The following is a 20,289-nucleotide window of genomic DNA, read 5'->3' as shown; positions in this document are numbered from 1 at the left end:
ACTTGTCTTCATGTCTAACTTTTTTACATGTCTCATAGATTTCATATGTTTTATGTTTGTAAATTTAATATATAATTTGAGTTGAAATCAATGTCACAGGTCACCCAGTAGTGTGCCTATTTGCTCTGTGTAGGAATTTCTCGTGAGCATTTATTACAGTTAACCTCTGTTTGGATACTTCTAGATACAAACAGCCCTAAATGTCTTTGCAAGTTCAGTTGTATATAGTTGAATAAAAATGTGCTTTTACTAAACCTCTTAAGTTTGAATCAGATCCTGTAATAAAGTTTAGCGAGCATTTAATCAGCGGTTACCCAAGGTAAGTCTCGGTTCTGACTTGGGTCTACCATCTTTCATCTGACAGCAGCTCAGCAGACCCTGCTTCTCCAGTGATTTCTTGGGTGACATCATTCCTGACTCTTACTCTATTCTTTTTTTTTCCTCCTCCTGAGGCAGTTGGGGTTAAGTGACTTGCTCAGGATCACACAGCTAGGAAGTGTTTAGTGTCTGAGGGCAGATTTGATCTTAGGTCCTTCTGACTTCAGGCTGGTGCTCTGTCCACTGCGCCACCTAGCTGCCCTCCTTACTCCATTCTTCATTTGTCAGTATCCCCTGTAAAATGTCATTTCAGTTCAGTATTGTAGATGTTCTCTGGCCAGTTGTGTGTTTTGGTCCTCTGCTTTCCAAGATAGGACCAAAACTCTCTGGATTTGGACCTTGTGCTTCTGCCAATGAAGCATAAGATTGTGTCAGTATTTTAAAGTTGTTTTATTGTGGTCACCTCAGATCCCTGGTTTTTTCATACAAATTGCTGTGCTGTACCTGTGTTATTGATTACTTGAATCCACATTTGGAATTTTGTATTTATCCTGATTAAACTTCATCTTGTAAGTTTGGGCCTAGAGTTCAGCTTGTCAAAATCAGTGTGTATTCTGAATTTAACATGTTGATTTTTATTATATTTCTAATTAAACAAGACTATTGTCCTTTCTTCTTGAAAGTAATGTAGCTGGGCTGCACTTGAACATGTACATTGTTTGCACACTTATTTCTCATTTATGGGTACATTCTGTTTAGTACTTGAACAGAGTATTGATTTACAGTAGATATAGGCTTAACAGTTAAAAGGAGAAAGACAAAGTGAGTTATAGCCAGAGTTGATTTAATCATTTCAAAAATATCAAGAAAAGTAATTTTTAAAAGACAACCTTAGAAAGTTGGGGTACAGTAATAAACAAATTATTAATAAACAAAATAAAAGTATAGTAATAAATCTGAATTTTAAAAGCTTTGACACTTCATTCCCAGTCTGAGAGGATAAACCCTAACTTAGGTACCACAAATGTTATTTTCTTCATTCTTTCTCCAAAACCATGAAATTTCTGCCAGTTGCTCCTTTTGATTTAGGGTGAAAGTTTAGACCTTGAGCTAGTAATTTTCTGTGTTTAAAAAAAGAAAAAGTGGAAGCAAAGCCAGCAGCTGGAAGTAATTTCCATGGGGTCCCTTGGCTGTTTTTGCAGCAGGCTTAAGGAGGAGCTGAACCTCCTCCTGGCTTTTACCACCTGCCTCTCTTTGAGCATCCTACATAAAGACTCTCCCCCCAGGCTTGGGGACTGGGACCCCCACAATAAAGCATCATCCACTTAAAACCCTCAAGGGTTGTATGCCTTCATTAAAGAGAAGCAATTTTGTGGCTCAGTGGTCAGACAGCAGATAACCAGCTGGGAGGCTTCTTTTAGCTTCTCATTTGGTTTCTTCAGTGACCAAAGGCTTCTAGAAATCAAGCCAGGCTATAAATCTCTTTTTGCACATGTACATGAAACACAACTTAAGCTGCTGCTTTCTCTCCCTGTCATGCCAGAGAATCAATAGTCACAATGACTATTAAGTGCATTAGTTAGAGTAGGGAGTCTCTTGGACTCCAGAGACCCCTTGGAAACTGCCTTTCCCACACAAGCTCTTGTCCCTACCTATTAATGTCACTCAGTTCTGTCTCCTTGGGATGTAAAACTTGGAGAAAGAATTTTTCTTGAAAATAGAAGGAGTTCTCTATGGAAATTATGCTTTATTTTCTAGGTCCCCCAAAAGGCAAAATAAACATAGCATATTTTAGGATTGGATGCAAAATTTTAACATTAGCAAACATGCGCTAAATATTAAATTCTTCTAGGATGCAAAACAGTAGTAGTTTTCAGTCATAAGCCATTTCATTGGAAAACCGATGCTTTTCTTTGGCTCTAAAAACTGCAAACAAGACTAATTAAAACGTGGTTACTTAAATCTGAATATTATCCCTTCTCAATTGTCTTTCATCCATACAGCCCCCTTCCTTTATGTTAGTACTCAGCCACCTCCTCCTCAAAGAATTCACTCTATTTAACCCTAACCGTCATCTTCCCCATTTTCTTAGCAGGCCAGCCTGCTCTTAATTGAGGCACTGCCTCCCTCCACTAGCATCTCTTTGTATTTGAGTAATACAAACAGCATTTGTAACAAAGGATTTCAGCTATAAAGGGAAATCTCTTATACACAGAATTAGGCAGTTAAAGTTTTTTAAAAAAATCTGTGATTTGGTATTTTATATTATTTTCCTGATTTGTAAAATTATATCTTTCATTGGCATTTAATTGATATAAAAGAGAGACTCTGTGTGTGTGTGTGTGTGTGTATGTGTATAAATGCTTACATAATAGCAAATATATTCTTAAATAATTTTATTTTTTAAACCTAGGGGAACACCAAAATTAACACCTTCAACTGGTCCAAAGTCCGTAAACTGAGCTTTAAGAGGAAAAGGTTTCTTATTAAGCTTCATCCAGAAGTTCATGTAAGTATTACCACTCTATAACCTCTTTGTCTTAACCTTTTCCTTACAATCCAGAAACATTATTTTGCTGAAATATGTTCCCCCCCCCAAAAAAAAATTGTCCCATAAACATCTGCTTGCCCTGATGTATAACATACAGAATTCTAGACTTGAGTTAAGAAATGTGGATGTTCTTTGATTGAATTATTCATTTTGCAGATGAAAATATTTGTTGAATTAATCTAGATCACACCCACAATCAAGACTTTTTATCCAGAACTGTCTGAAGAGTCTTTCTGAAGACAGAATCAGGATCCTTTATTTATGCATCTGTGACTGAGAAATTGTTCTGTGTTGTAAATTGAAGGGAATTTGATGACTATCCTGTGGGAAAGCAAGCACTTTGTTGATTTTTCAGACATAGTAAAAGTTGATGAGTCAAAGGACTTAATAGATTTCAAAGGATATTCAACTGCCAGTCCTGTTCTTTGGAGGAAAATCACATCCTTGAAAAGGTTCCCCAGAAGTACTGTGTGTGAATGTATGTGTGAATGCTCCAGATCCATTGTCAAGAGCAGCCAATCAGTAAAGAGCCCAGAGCTGCAATTGGGTTGATGGGCTGTAGAAAATGTTGTGAAGAGATTTGTGTTACTCTGAGGATTGGCCTTTGGAACAGTGGGTTCCAGCCGAGATTCAGGGAGAGAGGAGATGGTAAAAGTCAAAGTTAGGGTTTATAAAGGTGTGTACTTGCTTTCAATATGCACTGACATCAAAGCCAGTCAGTCCCTGAAGAGAGGATGCAGGATTGCAGGAAGGAAAAAGATGAACAAATAGCATTTTTCTCAGTAAAAACAAACAAACAAACAAACAAAAAAAGATTGTAGGTTTTCTTAGGATTATTGCCATAGTAAAGAGAGAATGAGAAAAATTAAAGATTAATTTTTTTAAAGACCATTAGAAGTAATTGCATTAAATTTCAGAGTATTTAGCAGAGCTAGCTTTATTATCAACATTGTTGTTTGTCCTTCCTTCTTGAAGAGGACCAGGGAGATGTTGCCATGACATGCAAATGAATTGGATTGAAACAAGGAAGGTCTGTGCAAGGTCACCTGGTTCACTTTCCCTTCCAGAGCCATCTGGGTCCAGTGGCCCGATAGAGATCAGGAGGACTGGAAGTGATCCTGGATGCAAAAGGAGACTTGACTTATTTTGAACTGGGGTCTTCAACAAGTCTCAGTTTGACTGAAGCCACTCATTCAGTGATTAAAGCTGGGTAGAACTTGTTAGTAAAACTTCACATGAACATGAATCTTTTTGGAGAACATTATGGAAATAAACTTTATCATTAAAATTCAAGTCTTCCATCTGACTCGAAGATTTCATTCCTAGGGAAAAAATTGCCCTTATCAACATGAACTAGCTTCTGGTTTCAGCATACCAGGCAAATTGCCCCAAGGTCTGGTCACCTGGCCTGTATTTTGAAGAGAAAGGACTTGAACCCAGTCTTTCTTGACTCTGAGGCCGGTTATCCTCAGAACACCATGCAAAGGGAAAAAATATCAATATCTACAGTAGCAGTAGACTGGAAATACCATGCCTAACAATTGGAGACTAGCCACTTAAATTACAATTTATGTGATATTAATAATGACACTGACTATAAGGATACATAAAAATAATAAAAGTGATGCAAAAAGATGAGACCTAGAATATTATGCATATGTTAACTGCAATTGTTTATTGTTAATTTTTTTTCTCTTAAGATCTACATCATATGTGAAAGGGTTTTGTATGGTTTTTAGTCCATTTGCTCCCTGTTTGTTTTGTTAATGAATAAGTTTGTAATTTTTAAAGTGTCAGTGTGCAAAAAGGTCTATTCATACATAAAAATTCTATGACTCAGCTTTACAATCTTATCTCTACAATTCAGTTTTTATCCTACATTAAACAAACTTTATAACAATTTTCCCCTTTATTTTTCATTTTATCATCTCTTGTGGTTTCCTTCTTGAAATTACTTTACTGTGTGTTTAACTCTTTCTTTCTTAATGAATGACTTGAATCCCTGCATTTTGTTTCCAGGGCTCATATCAGGATACATTGGAATTTCTCTTGGGGAGTCGAGATGAGTGTAAGAACTTCTGGAAGATTTGTGTCGAATATCACACCTTTTTCAGACTTTTTGATCAGCCCAAGCCAAAAGCTAAAGCTGTTTTCTTCAGCCGAGGGTCTTCATTCAGATACAGGTAGTCTTACTGCTTCTCTTTCCCAAAATTGCTGTAAGATACTAGGGCAGGGGTTCTCAAACTATGGTTTGCGGGCCAGATGCGGCGGGCTGAGGACGTTTATGCAGTCCACCGGGTTATGGCAAATGGGCTGAGGGGCGGAGACAGAGTGTGAGCTTTTGTTTTTACTATAGTCTGGTCCTCCAACAGTCTGAGGGACAGTGAACTGGCCCCTATTTAAAAAGTTTGAGGACCACTATATTAGGGAGATGTTTACTGAGAGAAAATAGTATTGCTAAATATGCTCTGAATGTGTGTAAGAAATGTGGCCATGGAATATTACTGCACACTTGAGCTAAGATTTTCAAAAATGACTTCACCAAAATGACAGAATCAAGCTTGTCCTTACAGGAGGGGCTGGGAGGGCCTTGTATTGGGAACATCAGTTACTCTAAAGTATGAGAAATGGCTCTTGTTCAATATCTGAATTTGTCTACAGTGGGAGAACACAGAGACAGCTGGTGGACTATGTGAAAGACAGTGGGATGAAGAAACAGCCCTATGAAAGGTGAGCCCTGGCAGAGCACAGGCTCTGTCCTGTCACTGCTTCCCTGGGGCCCACCTTGGCCTCTCTTGTCTCCGGCTGGCACCTGTCCCACGCCCAGTGTCAGAGACATGCCGGGCAGCTCTGCCTGGAAAACCCCACACGGGTTTACCAGGAGGTGGACAGACTGAAAAACTTGTACAGGGTCACACTTCAGTAATAAGTAAGTCTCTGGGAAGGACTTGAACTCAGGTCTTCCTGGCTTGAGAACCAGCTCTGTACCATTGTGCCTTCTAGTTGTCTGGAGGTGTGTTGTGCACTTGTGCCTGACTCTTCCTGACCCCAGTTGGGGTTTCCTTGATAAAGATAATAGTTGACCATTACCTTCTCTAAAGCTCATTCAGGCCCGTCTCTAATTCTGTAGAACACATGCCAGGCTGCATCACCTTTCACTCTACCGGTTTGCTTTTTTTGGTTTCTTAATTCCCTCTAGCATTGTTCAGTTTTCTATGTTGTTAACAATCTGAATTTTAGTTTTTCATTTTCTGCTTGGACCTCGGAAACCTTTCATGGTGGTTGTTTGAGAGAAACATGTAGCATGGTTTCATATAGAATGTTTCTTAATGGATAGTGTACATGTGCTTCCTTGGGCAAAATGGGTTAGTAAGAAATTGAGGGTTCATTCTTCTAATAACTTTTTCTTTGTTCTGCAGAAGGCACAGCAAGGTTAAAATCTCCACCCAAACTTTGAATAAGGATTTGCCAAAACAAGTGAGTCTGGCTATGCTTTGTTTCTAGCTGGGTCAGCATTGGTATATCATTTGTAGATCAGTTATATTTTTGGAGTGGAATTTTCACTTAAAGTGTTTCTGCTTTTTTGGGGGGTTTGCTTGCACATATGGATTTTCTTGTCACCTCCACTCTTGTGTTATATGATCATGAAAATTTTACATTGCATTACCTCATTTTAAGTGATTGCCATTGACATTAATTTATCAAACGGTATTTAAAATATACTATATAGATGCTTGTGATTTAGGCACAGTTTGTCATAAATCATAGTGTGGAAAGCAAAAAACCAAACAGAACCAGACTTTAAACCAGTTTTACCTCTAAAGGATTAACCCTCCAATTTATGTTTGATTTGGTCTAAACTATGAGTACTTTTCTTTAAAATTGACAAGCAGATCTGTCTGGTGACTTACCAGAAAGCACACATGTTGCTTTCTGCCTCTTAGCCAGGATTTTGTTCATTTGAAATGCATGATATGTTTGTTCCTGACAGAAACAACCCCCAAATCCAGACAATTGTCTCCAAGATTCAATATACGTTGCCTGGGATCAGATCACTGCAAGTTTTTATTCCTTTCATTAGCCTGATTTGTCAGATAAAATGAAAGAATGTGATCCAAAACTATCTATGAACTTATCTTAGGTCAGTAAATCATGTTAGTTAGGGTTTCAAATATGAATAAAGTTGTAATAAAAAGTTGCAGTTTTCAGTGCGATTGTTAAATCAGTGAAAGTGCTTTGAGATGTTTGAGAAACAGTTTGTTTTCTTAAGGTAAAAATGTCATTTTATTTGTTGCTTTTTACAATTTTGATTCCCAGAGCATCTCATTTACCGAGAGCTTGAGACTTCCTGGTTCACCGTGTTCTACAAATGCCTCCTTTTATTCAGCCCCTACCTCTTCTGTGACCCCCGCTGACCTGCCCGTTTGCATGGACAGCAACAGTTCCTTCATGGCCTCCAAGGCACCCTCTGTGAAGAACCCCGTAGCAGAAAGGAGCAGTGTCACCTCAGCTGAGGAAGCTGACAAGCAAACGGTCCAACTACAGGGATCTCCAATACTCCACTCATTTCAAGGTGTTGGGTCTTGTAATGTTGCGAGAAATTACAGCTCCACTTGTCTGGGTGCGCAGGCTAGGGGTGACTTCACTCTGGCTCTGGAGAGGGGGAGAGGGATGACTTGTCAAAATGACAATGGTGAGGATGACTTGACCACAGGTGGCTTCATTTCCAGTGTTGAGTATCAGTGTAACAAGCATGGTGGCAGAGCTGCTCCTGCTTTCACATTGACAAACTCCCAATTACAGGTGTCAGAAGAATTTATTGATGACGACCCAGCCGAGATCTCCTTTTTTGCTGGAGGCTCTGAGGCATTTTCCTATGCCTATGGTTGTTTAGCTTTGCAGGAAGGTCTCTCCAAGCATCCCCACTCTCCATCTTCCCCTAGCATGGGTCTCCCTCAGCATCTGGGCTCAGGCCAGGCGAGCCCAGACAGGTATTCTATGGAAGCCGTAGACATGAATTTGGAGGAGGATTTTGAATTTGAGGGAGGGAGTGATTTCAATGGCAATGAGCGGCCATCAGGCACGTCCGAGTTATTTGAGGTAAAAGCCCGAGCCAGTAGAATGCAGAGTCTTTTGAGCCCCTCAGAAACGAGTTCCCTAATTAACCACCAGTCAGAGAGCAGCTCTCTGAACGTGCCCCTGAACGGCAGCTCCCTGCTCACCCCCAGCTCGGCCAATCAGTCTGAGGCCAGTTCCATGGTCAATTTCCCAGCCTGCTCGGTCCGCTCTGAGGGCAGCTCAGCCTTTCAGTTTTCTGACATCATTGACCAGTTAGAGCAGCTGAGCTGCCCTCCCACCACAACCGAGGACTCCAGCAGCACGGACACAGACTCCTGGGATTCCGATGCGGAAGCCCCGCTAGACGTCAGCCTCTTCTTCAGTAACCCCTTTGCACAGACACATAGTGAGAGGCTTGCTTTGGATTTCCAGAATAACTTAAAGAATTTAACCCAGGAAGAGCTGACAGAAAAGATTCATATTGACCATTGATAGATAGCACTTTGAAAATGGATTCCCCGCTGTTCACAAAAGACTCTTCACAATTCTTTAGGAACATTCAAAAGGCTCAAGGAACATGTGATGATTTGGCTGTAGAAAATCATTTGTGTGGGTGGCTGGCCAATTAGTTAATTCCTTCTTGCCAGTCTCCTGGGATATTATTTTTATCTTATCTTTTTGGGGGGATATTGAAGGTTTAGAACTTCCATATGCAATCCCATTGAAAACTATGCACTAACTATGCACATAGGGAGTAGAGTGTGGAGAACACTACATTTAGACAATCTGAAGAGTTTTTCTATAGTTCGTGTGGAGTCTAGTGCATTCTAGCCCAGCCTAGTTTTACTTTCTCTGTCTCATTTGATGGGAATAAAAATGGTGCCGCAGTTGGATTTAGCCCTGGGTATCCTCAATTCCTGGTTACTTTTTAATGCAATCACTGGCATAAACCAGTTGGGGAGCCTTTTCAAGAAATTAATAATGAAGGACCTTTTTTATTGTCAGACTAATGCACTAGCTCTTGAATTCCCTCCCCCTCCCTCCCATCCCCCCAGATTCATAGTCTGGGTGGTAGTTTAGGAATGGAAGAGTCTGTGTCCCAAGGCAATGCACAGAAGCATTTGGGGACTTCCCACAGAGCACCTAAAGGTGCATTTTGTTGAGGAATTTGAGCTTCTGGAGCAGTGCAATGTAGGGGAAACCTTGAAAATGCATTCAAATCATTTTGGAAATGTCTGCTTCATTTGGTATTAATGAGGCCCAAGGGGGCAGGCAATGGCTTCAGGCATTCTGTAGCCAAACCCCTCAAAGGGCTTTCGCCAGAAGCATGCAGGTACTATGCACATAATCACTGGGTGCTGCTCAATTCAAGTAGCTACAAATAGCTTGGTAAATGTTGGGAAGAAAAATGGCCTAAGACTCATGAATATTTCTTCCAGAGTGGTTCCGGAAGAAATGAGACTTTCTTTCAGGATGGCTCTGTAATGCCATGGCAGCTGTAGGTAGACATTTTCTGGGAGATGCTATCTGAACTGACATAGTCTTCTTATTGAGAACCATAGGAGAATTAAGCAAGCAAATCAAATACACATGACTGTATGTGCACATGCAGGCTGAGAAACAGGCAGAAAGTTAGTGCCCAAGAAAGCCTTCCCCTATTCGAGGAGGCAACCACCTCCCATGGTGCTTTGGGGATGGAGATGGTACACCAGGGACAAGTGTCTTCATCAAATTTTGCTTGAGAATTCAAATTTTAAGTTTATCACAATTTACCAATATTGACCAACATCCTTGACAGTCAACTGTTTAAGCTCAAAATTGTAATTGTGGTGACTTGCTTTATATATTCAGAAGCAAAATTAGTTGTACTTTATCCAATGCCATTTTGGGGTAGAAATTATTCTCTCTGAGAGCAGCAATCTTCACTTTTTGTGGGTCTTGGGCGCTGGAGAAATTCATAGGACTTAACTTTGCAGAATAGTGTTTTTAAATGCATAAAATTATGTTGGAATACAGTTTTCAGGATACATTTTACAAATTCATAGACCCTTGACCCTAGAAGTTGGCAAAGAGTTCTGTGGGTGCTAATCTTAACTAATGTAAAACACTATTTTGGTCCAAAATACCAGGTGCTGTGACAGCCTCCAAGGCAACTGTCTTCTCATTCCAACTCACTTATTTTTCATAGAAATCTCTTCCTACGTAACTATTCTACTCAAGAATTGCTCAGGGTGAGCCACACATTTTCCAGCCTGCACTGTAGGAATTTTGCAGTCGCAGTGTTTTTGAATAGGAAGGGTGCTATGTTCATTTTTTGCTATTTGTCATTTGCTTCCAGCCCATTTGAATACAGTAGCCTTGACCTTGCTTAATGTCACTCTCAGAATTGTCTCTTGACAGAGGAACTATGGATAGACATTTAGAGAATATAGGAAAAGAATTAAAAAGTACCAGTTGCTGATTGTTGAGGGTTTTCCTTCAACAGCCTCATTGAGATCAGAGACTAGGTGCCTTGGATGTTGGAATGGTTGATGTATGAAGTGGGAGACTATCGGGCCTCCGTTTTGTATCTCGGCATCCCTGCTCCCTGGCCTGGGCCCGGATGCTTCAGAGTTGAGGCTTCTCAGTGTCTGTGAGTGCCTTTGGCCCTCAGTTTGTGTGGTTCCCTCTTGTTGGACTGTTGAATGTAGCTTTGCGGTGGGATCGCTCAGAGATGAATGTGGAATCTCTTCTTGGCCAAGAGCTGGGGGCGGGTGGCTAAGGAAGAATTGCTACTTAGACCATTATTATTATTGTGTAACTCAGAATCAGCTCTTTTTGGTAACAGATCATGGAGCTGAAATAGCATCACAGTTAGCTCGGCCTATATGCTGTTCACATACAGACCTTCTCTCTGTCCTGAAAGCTTTCTTATAAGGTCCCTGCCTTAATGTACCACTTAATGCTGTGACTTGCCTTAAAACTTCTTAGAACATGATGTAATTAAACAGCCTTCTCCTCCCTCCTCCTACAAGAAGAATGGCTGCGTGGTTTGGGATCCTGTGGAGTTAGTCTGGGGCTGTTCTCCCAAAACTAAACTGCTCTCAGTGACAATCCCAGCAGCCTGCTGGTTATTCTCAGACTGAAGGAGAGGACCACACTCGGAGCACTGTGTTCCGCTCTTCAGGGTTTCAGCAGCATAGGGAAAAGGGAGGCTTGGCGTCCAGCAACCAGCATGGTCCCACCTTTCTCTAGGTGATCAGCACAATAGATCCATTCTGTCTTTAGAGGGCTTTGAGTGCTATTAAATACGTCCAGAGTTATTTATTCAGTATATAAATGGCTATTTGGAGTTTGTTTCTAAAAATGCAAATTTTTTTTTTTTTTTTAATATTTCTATGTTCAACTTTGGCCAAAACGGTTTGGGATATTAAATGAAAACGAGATCATAGATGGCATTGCCTCACAAATTGAGGTTCAGTATTCTCTTGATATCAGTGGTGCCTTTTACAACTGCTTCTGACTTTTTCAAATTAGTTTTAAAAGTAGCTTTGTTGCAAAATTTTAGCTGAGAGCTTTTGCTTAAAACTGAATGAAGGCCAAATAAATTCCCAAGATCTCTCATTGTGCTCCTTCAAACCCCTTTTTGTAGCTCTGCTTTTAAGGTTCCTTGGAAAATAACGTGGTTTGATTCCCCTGTGTCATGCACCTCAACCCATACATTGGCAGCCTTCAAGGAGCTGCTCTTTGCTCCCTAGCGCCTGCAAACTAGCTCGGTAATGCATTTTGGTCATCGAGCCTGTTTTGTTAGGTGGCAAATGTGCACTCTGCTGAGAGGTTGCTGTGATTTTTAGGATGCCTCTTCTTGTTCTGGAGGGAGAGCAGTGTCCTTGGTGCTGAGTTTAATGAGGCATAAAATACCGAGATGTAGATTTCTGCCTTTCAGGAGCTAATATAGCTAGGTCCTTTCTAACGTTTGCTCTTAACTGTTTGTATTCGTGTACCCAGCCTCCCCAAGGCACTGCACCTAATGCACATTAAAAACAACCACTAACACACTATGCCTTAGAGAGTATTTATTTTTTATTAGAGACCAAGCCAATTTTTATATTTAGTCATCAGAAATTCAGATATTTTAGGTATGCCAGTAAATGAACATTTTTAATTCTTTACAGTGGAGCAGTTAATTGTTGATTTTTTTTAAAAATTGACTGCACTTTTGTATTATCTGTTGCAGTATATACTGTGTTTTTAGAATAATCAGTTATTTGTGTACCATTTTGTATAGTTCTTTGAAGTTTTATGATTATGAAAATGTAGTTGATGATCCTTTTGTTGAGCTGTGCTTAATTTTAAATTTGAGTGTCCCCCCCCCTTCCCCCTCCAAATATGCTTTTAAAATGTAGTGCTGATAACATGGAGTGAGATATCACATGCAAAAAAAAAAAAAAAAAAGCTTATATGAATTTATTGTTTGGGTAAAAACCTGTTGGTAAGTCATTCCCATTATTGTCATTTTGTCTCAGAAGTCATTAAATGTCTTTCTTTTGAGTGTTGAAGTAGACGGGTATAGCACACAATTTTAATGAAAAATCTTGGGAGTATTTCTTTGAATCTAGGGATAATTCCAATCCATCATAAATGCTGTGAGTGTGAGTATACAGTATATACTGCATACAGAGTGAAATATACACCACTAATAATATGTCTTCAGGTACATTTGTTCCCTTCCTCTTTGTGGGATCCTAGAAAAGCTGTTCCATAAATGGTGAGCTTCATGGATGAAAAGGGTGTTTTTTATTGGTATTTAAGAATTATTTGCATTTTTGAGAATACTTGTTTCACTGTAAGTTCTGTGAAGTCTGTCTTCACTATAATCTCACTATTCACTGTTCTCACTTTAAAATGTAATTTGTCAATTGATTTGTCTGTGAAGGAAGAGCCCGGTGGCCTAGGATCTGTGAAGTAGGCAACTGCGGCCACCATCTCTTCACGATCTAGTCCTGGGCCTTACTCTGAATTATTGCTTAGTTTTAGAGCACTTTGCAAATTTTAAAGAGCTATACATGTGTCAGTTATTATCATTCTGCATGAAATCCTTTTATGATTAAAAGAAGATAAGGGGAGCTGGAATTTCTTAATACATTTGAACTTGATCATTCTTTCAAGAGACATTTTGGTTGGCTAGTTTTGGGGGTCTTTTTATATTTTTGTTTTCTGTTGAAATTGCTGATTATAAATCTACAGAAATGTACTAATTCCAAACTTTTTCATTGTTTATGCAATAAAATAAGGAAACATTTATTATGAATGACAAAATGGACTTTTTTAGCTTTTTTCCCCCCTCTATTTATTTACACTATAGATTTAAACAAGAGAATACTTTAGAGCTTCTGGACATATTTGAATTAATGTTTCTCACTTCATTGACTGTTGAATAGAGGACGATAAGGAAAATAACAGTAAAAAATATTTCCCATCTTTGAGTAAGTTGATTGCTATATCTATAGAAGAGAAGTCAAGATACAAAAACAAAGAAAGAAAACCCCCAAAACCAAAACCAGGGAAATGCCTCCTGCTTTGTTCAGACCTTGTCAGCTGGTCTTAGAATGTGTTACTGTTTGCAGTAGTCCCCTTTAGCCATGTTTAGTTCTAGTATATTGTGGACCTGGCAGCTGTTCTTGGAGCTAAAGACCTTGTAGATTTTACTGTTTTTTTCAGGATTGGCCCTCTGATGAGTTTATGGGAGGCCACGGACAAGAATCGCCGCGGAGGAGCTGCTGCTGTCTGCACCATCATGGGCATCACTCTCCCAGGCCCCGAGATCCCAGAGCCATCGGGGCGTAGCAGTAGACCCCAAGAAATGCTGTTTGTCTTAGTGATTATAGAAGACTTCTTGCTTCTTCCAATTCGTCTAGATTCCGTCTTCAAATCCAATGCTTTTAATTGCTTTAGCAAACCAATCTAGAGTCCAATAAGAGTTTTCTATTTTACTTCCATTTTGGATTAGAAATTCTGCTTGGGTTTTATGGTTTGGTTTTATATTGTGCAGTAGAATTGAGGTAATTTTGTCGTATAAAGGACCTTTTGTTACACACCTTTTATGGCAACACTCCTCTTGAAAAACTCATGACCCCTTTGTGCATTCAAAGCTGATACTATTTTGACGTATAATACAGCTTTTTTTCAATAGGTGATTAGTTTGATTTTACGATAAGAGCCCCAGCAGCATGGTCTTTGAAGCCAGATGCTCCCTCTGGATCCTGGGCCCTGCAGGACACCCAGCTGTGCTTGCCTCACCCCTGGGTGGGGGGTGTTGGCAGGACCACAGGAGAGTTTCTCAGCCAGATAAGTAGCATCAGTACCAGGGTGTCTCACAGACCCTCCTCCTGCCATTAATGTCCATCTAAAGGACTCGGCTTTGGAGAAGGCTTCCTTGGTTATCCCTTTAAAAGCTACACACTCTTAATGTACAAGTGAGCAGTTCGGTGCATTTTGGCTCCACAACAAGACTATCAGACCCTATAGTTCAGGGATGCTGTTCTCAGGTTTGTGTGTCCCCACCACACCTGGCCTGGAGGTGGGCATAGAACAGGTGCTTCATTGGCACTAGTTAGGTAATAGGCAGCAAAGATGGGCTTGTTTGGAAACTCCCTCCTTGTTCAGTGGGCCCCCAGGGGTCCCACTTGTTCTGGATCAGCATCTTTCTTGCCCCAGTTCCTCACTGTGAGGAGCAGGGCCTTTTCTCAAGACTCCTTGAGGCAGGTTTTCAGTGTTGGGACAGCTAAGGTTCTTTCTGACATCGTGACTAACAGGGGACTGGTGGAGAAATGCCAAATCAGTCCCTTAAGCCCTGAATAGCCCTCATATTCTTGAAAGAGATGAAATGTTTCTCTAGGAAAGTCATGCTTTATGAGGGACAAAATGGTTCATTTTTCTTCATTTCTAATGAAATTGAAGCAGGCTTGTGTTTATTTGATTTGGGCATTTTGCTTTAGGGTCTTTCCTCTCTTCCACACAAGTGCATTCTAATGCACTTTCTGCTGCTTCTGAGGAAAATGGTGTCAAATTGGAGAGAATACTTGACCGATCAAGCACAATGTGCCCAACCTTCATAGCCTCGTTTTCCTTTGAGCCCAAATACAAAAAGCTCTAAGAATGAAATGGGCTTTAGTTGATTGTTTGGGATCACAGACCTTCCTGAGTGAGGGACTTGATCACTAGAGCCAGATGCTATTTGCAAATGACAGATTTTCCTATAATGCGACCTCCTGGTGGTCCAGAGCCAGAAGTAGTATGAAACTTCAACCAACCATCATTTTAAACATGGCTTAGATAGAAGCAGCAGCTGATTTATCATTGAGTTGTTGAAATTCTCATGAAAGAGAATTGTTAAGGAAAAAATTGAAATGGATGAAATAATAAAGATGAATTTACTTACCTTTTTAATTATAATTATTATTTAGCATTATCTAATTAGATATGAATATAAATCAGGCCTCTGGAGAAAAACTAAACTGGAGCCCTGAGGATTCGAATGTGTTTTCCCAAGATTTTTAGGCTTTGCCTTCTGTAACTTTTTGCACCATGGAAATGCAGTTTCTCAGTTATTATTATGACAACACATGTGTTCTCCAGCTATGATAGTGAATAGTCCATTGGCCGTGTAAGCTTCAATTGACCTAGATCCTCTGCTGCTTCACTCACTTTTTTACAGGATTTCATTTTGGCAATAAAGGAATTTCTTGTTGTCTACATTTGAAGAAATAGGTGCACTTAACTAGAGCTCCGAGTCAGGTAACTTTCATTGTCCCTAAGTTTATGGATGACTTCCTACAAAGCTGAGTCTAAATAAATACCCTTTTTTTTTTCTTTTTTTTTTTTTTTTGACAAGTAGTTAATGAACTTATTCACTTCTTTGGAGGGAAGGAGTCTGAGCTCACATTTTAAGTAGTATTTGTAACAATAACTCATTAAACCAAGGTCTTTCATTCAGTCTTGCCTTCATAGGGGGTCTCCAGAGACCTGATTTAATGAAAAGTAAAGACTATTTTTGGTAGCCTCTTAATTGTATGTGAGCAGATTTTGAGAATCTTTGAAATAATTGCCCTGTTTTATTTATTTTACACTTGAAATTTTTGCTGTCAATTAAAGTTTTTTCTTAGCAAAAGATAATCTCCATGCTAGCTCTGTTTAAATGTTAAAGTTAGTATAGCATGAATTAATGAAAACTTTAAACAACTTTGGAGAATATCTCTCATAAAATAGAAATCTTCCTGTACTGTGTGACCCTAGAGAAATCATCTTACCTGGACAACTCCCTAAAACGCTTTAAAGTTTCAGAGACGGCACATTTCTGCATTGGAGGGAATTCTCTAACCCTGTGAAATGAAACCAAAGGTCCAGCTGCCATCCTCTCTCCCCCTCCAGCCCACTTCCCACTGCCTCTCTTTTTCTTCATCCATTAAGGAAAGAAATTTATAGACTTTAGCCAGTAGACAAAATGGTTTCACATGTATACCCTTGAACTGATTCTAAAAGAAAATAGTTTTTTTTTTTTTTGTTTGTTTGTTTGTTTGTTTTTTCATTTTAAACAATAATGGTTGTAAGGACAATATTTTAGCTTTCTGGGTTTTTGTTTTACTTTCTGTTGCTAGTGTGAAATAGAAGGTTTGACTTTGTAATTTTGCCTTATAAAAGAACAGATCTTGGTACAAGATCACTGGGATTCAGACAAGAAGAGGCCTTAACTGAGAGCTTAGATTTGTTGAGAAGAAAACACTCATTGCTCATTGTGCTTCCCAAAGGTCATGAATCAGTCAGCAGTAGAATGTATTGTGTACAAAAGGCAAGCAGACCTTGGGCTTAGTTACCCTTCTGGGAATGCATTCTCATTGGCTTTTATCAGGGAGCAATCAAAACTTTGTAGAAGAGGGGCAGAGCTATGATTATGGTATATATGATCCTGATACCCATGATAAAAATAACTCTTCTTTTTGGTGGAGGAGAAGGGTGAGGGAGGGGCCATGTTTAAGTTGCTATTTGATTTTAATTTAAATATGTAATTTGTGAATCCAGTTCCAATAAAGTGATTTTCATGAATAATTTTTAATAGAGTACAATTCAAAATGATCATAGTTGAAAATGGGCTTTTTGCCAGGCATTTCATAGCTAACCTTCAAGTACTTTTCTAATACAGTTACAATCTTCTTCAGATGTCCTTAGATGAATTTGTCAATGTGAAAATAAGGGCTTCCTTCCCCTGCTGCTGCTGCTGCTGCTGTGGAATTATAAATACTTGAGTTATTTAGCTCAAAATTGATGAGCAAAAACAAAAATCTCAATAAATAGATTTCATGCACCCCATTCATCTTGCTAACCTGGACTGCATTGGCCACACATTTTGTATATTTACCTGGTTACCTACATTCAGTTTATATGTAGATGCAAACAGAGGTTCTGTAGATTCTAAAAATAGACATAGTTTCAAAAGATGCTCTTACTTGCCATAGAACTAACCCTGGGTAGACTTTTAATACATAAAAGGGAGGTGCCTTCCATGCTAGAACTAATGAGATAAGAAAGATGCTTGTTAATGGAAAGTAATAGAAAAGTTGGAAATTCAAGATTTTTTTAAAATAAGGTTACATTTTTCCCTAAAATTTTGAGCAAAAAGTTATGCATTTGACCAATTGCTTTAATCTTGACTCCTGTAGGAAAAGAATAGAAATGTAACTTTCCTTTTAAAATTAACAAATGTAGAATTCATGTATTTTTAGAGGCCCGCATGAGACCTCTTCTTTTACCCTAAAATGTCAGTTGGAATTGACTTTATACACTTAGCCTTTATGTTGATGTCATCAACTTGGTTTTTCAATAAATGGAAGCCAGTGGGAGAAATTATATTAACAAAGTAAGCTGTCAACAAGAAAAAGTGGAATACTCCAGTTCCTAGGAAAAAATGGATTGAAATAAACTTTAATGAATGGAGCAAGTCCATTTGATTGGATATTAGGTGCTCATTTGAATATTCTGACTTCTCTTGACTTTTTATTGTATTACTTTATCCTCAGACAAGTTTTGGAAGTGCTCATACTGTGTCAGTACCAAATGTGGGCAATACAAAGAAAGACTAATTAAATTAAAAAAGGGATTTTCCTGAACGAGGCATGTCACATTCCTCATTTCTTAGGCTTTTTGCTTTAGGGGCTTGGTTCTTCTTTATGGCTCTTGCCATTTCTTTAACAAAGAGAAAGTTCCCTTCTAGGAACTAAGATGTAATAATATCTTTTGGGGACATCTTGAAAGAATTCAAATAATCTTTATCTTTTATCCCAATCAAATGGTTTTCTGCCGCATTGTTCTGGCCTTTTGTGATTTATATTGAGGGTTGTGAACAAATTTTTCAGAAAAATTTTAATAAGCAACCACAGACCTTTCCTAGAATCTTAATAATATTTCTTTTCTTTTTAAATCTTTTAAATTAATTAAAAAAAAACTCTACCATTTAGCTTGCCCTTGATTCAAACAGACTAGATAAACATCCATTTACAACTCATTATCCTGAAAATTCATTTCTCTGTGCAGTTTGTCCTTAATGACTTCTTGCTTGCTGGATCTAAGTCTTAGGCCCTTCTGCCAATTACTTGGTGTCCATATTTTGTCTTGTGGTCTCGGTGTTGACTGCTTGCTGCCTCCCATTCCTCGTAGTTATGTGATTCTTTCATATATTTCATAACATGATTGCATCGTAGTTGATTTAACCATTCACACGCTTCCCTTCTGCTGTTTCCCCTCCTTTAAAAATAAGCCATCACCATAACACCTTTCTCAGTTCACCCTCCCCTCCTGTTCCAATTGCAGGCCTCTTGGAGGACAGCTCTTCGCTTTCTCCCTCCTCGTTGAAGAGTTCACTGAGTTTGAACCCAACATTTCAGGTGTCTCTGAGCCCAACTGGACAGGGCTCATCCCCTCTCCTAAGCCCTGTCCTAGGTGATGCTGGTTGTGTCAGAGTTGAAGATGAGGAGGAGACAAAACAGCAGGTAGGATGAAACTGTATGTCGCTCTTCCCAAGCGAGGACTGTTGCCCTTCGTCTAAACTCTGGGTTACTTGGTGCTTCTTGACAGCTGTCCAGCTTCGCATCGGCAGGGATGTGCTTTGTATGAAATCTATCTGGAATTCAGCCTGGGCTGGTTTAGACAATCCTGGCAGTCTTTGTCCTTCCTAAATATTGCACCTGCCCTTGAGCCAGGAAGGAGGGGGTTCAGGGAGAGGTTGGGACCCCTGCTCTTCAGAAGTGCTGTGGGGGAGCAGGAAGGGAGCAGGAAGGGGGCCTCCCCCAGCCCCTGAGATCCTAAGGCTTTAACTTTGCATCTGGGGAGTCAGTAGGGAGGCATTGGGATGCCCCAGATGGTGTAGCTTTTACTTGGCTTGTGGTGCTTGCTTTTGGAGCATCTGTAAAATGGGTTGTGCTGAAACTAAGTCCAGATAGATTGAGTGGAGAGAAGAAAGAAGATAAGCATTTGAGTAGCACCTGCTGTGTGTGCCAGCTACTGTACTAATAAGCACTTGGCAATTATCTCATTTGATCCCCACAACAACTCTGGAGGTAGGCCCTATTAAATATCCCCATTTTACAGATGAGGAAATTGAAGCAGAGAAAGATGAAGGGATTTGGTATCAGGATCACACAACTGATGAGTGAGGGTCCATTTGAACTCTGGCTCCGGGCCCAGGGTTTGGCCCTCATCCCTGGACTGGGGCCCAATGTTTTACTGTCAGATTAGGAGCAAGAGATCATCAGGGAACTTTGTACGTGGAGTCAGAGCATGGATATGTGACAGAGGCAGGAAATGAGGGAGGCGGCAGCATGAAAGTGAAAGGTCAGAGTCTGGGCTGACTTTTGGAGGAGGAGGCAGGATTGGATTTGCCAACCTACCAGCCAACGACGTGAATTAGTGTGAGACCAGCTGGCGTTTTTGCTGCTTTTCTGCCCCTCTTCCAAAATCCAGATGAAAATTCCCCCCTGTGGTCAACTCTGAAAGAAGTTAAACGTGGATTTCCCAAGGGACCTTTTAAAATATTCGCAGTGCTCCCCTTGCTGTTGTCCCAGAACTCAGCAGCATCGGGGTGCAGCTGCCCTCCCCCCAAATTTCTTGAAAAACCTGCTCTCTGACCTAGTGCATGTGAGACCTGTTCTGCCCATTCCGGACAGCTGAGAGTCTGGCCTTTGAGTTGGGAGGGGAGGGTTTCCATGCTAACCTTGTGCTCCTCCTGAGCCCTGCCAAGAGGACTAGGGTTTCATCTGCTTTCCTGGGAATTAAAAGGTAAAGCCTCTTGAAGTGAGTCCGGGCTGTGAGCCCAGAAATGACCATCATGCATT

General features: G+C 39.9%; 1 protein-coding gene across 12 annotated transcripts in view; it reads left to right on the top strand.

Moving 5' to 3' along the window:
* Positions 1-20,289, top strand: part of FARP2 (FERM, ARH/RhoGEF and pleckstrin domain protein 2) — an 87,189-nt gene that overhangs the window by 41,230 nt on the left and 25,670 nt on the right. For all 12 annotated transcript variants that reach the window (XR_012487641.1, XM_074297945.1, XM_074297955.1 and 9 more), the window contains 6 exons: positions 2,732-2,827; positions 4,889-5,052; positions 5,531-5,599; positions 6,289-6,346; positions 7,187-7,442; positions 18,770-18,948. Coding sequence is in view for 11 of the 12 variants with exons in the window: in XM_074297945.1 (XP_074154046.1) it covers positions 2,732-2,827; positions 4,889-5,052; positions 5,531-5,599; positions 6,289-6,346; positions 7,187-7,442; positions 18,770-18,948 (822 nt within the window). In the remaining variant the exon portion in view is untranslated. The remainder of the gene's footprint in view (positions 1-2,731; positions 2,828-4,888; positions 5,053-5,530; positions 5,600-6,288; positions 6,347-7,186; positions 7,443-18,769; positions 18,949-20,289) is intronic.

The sequence above is a fragment of the Sminthopsis crassicaudata genome, chromosome 3 (genome assembly GCF_048593235.1).
Source record: "Sminthopsis crassicaudata isolate SCR6 chromosome 3, ASM4859323v1, whole genome shotgun sequence".
Taxonomy (NCBI): Eukaryota; Metazoa; Chordata; class Mammalia; order Dasyuromorphia; family Dasyuridae; genus Sminthopsis; species Sminthopsis crassicaudata.
Note: the sequence above shows the minus strand (reverse complement) of the source record. Positions and strands in the feature narration are given on the sequence as shown.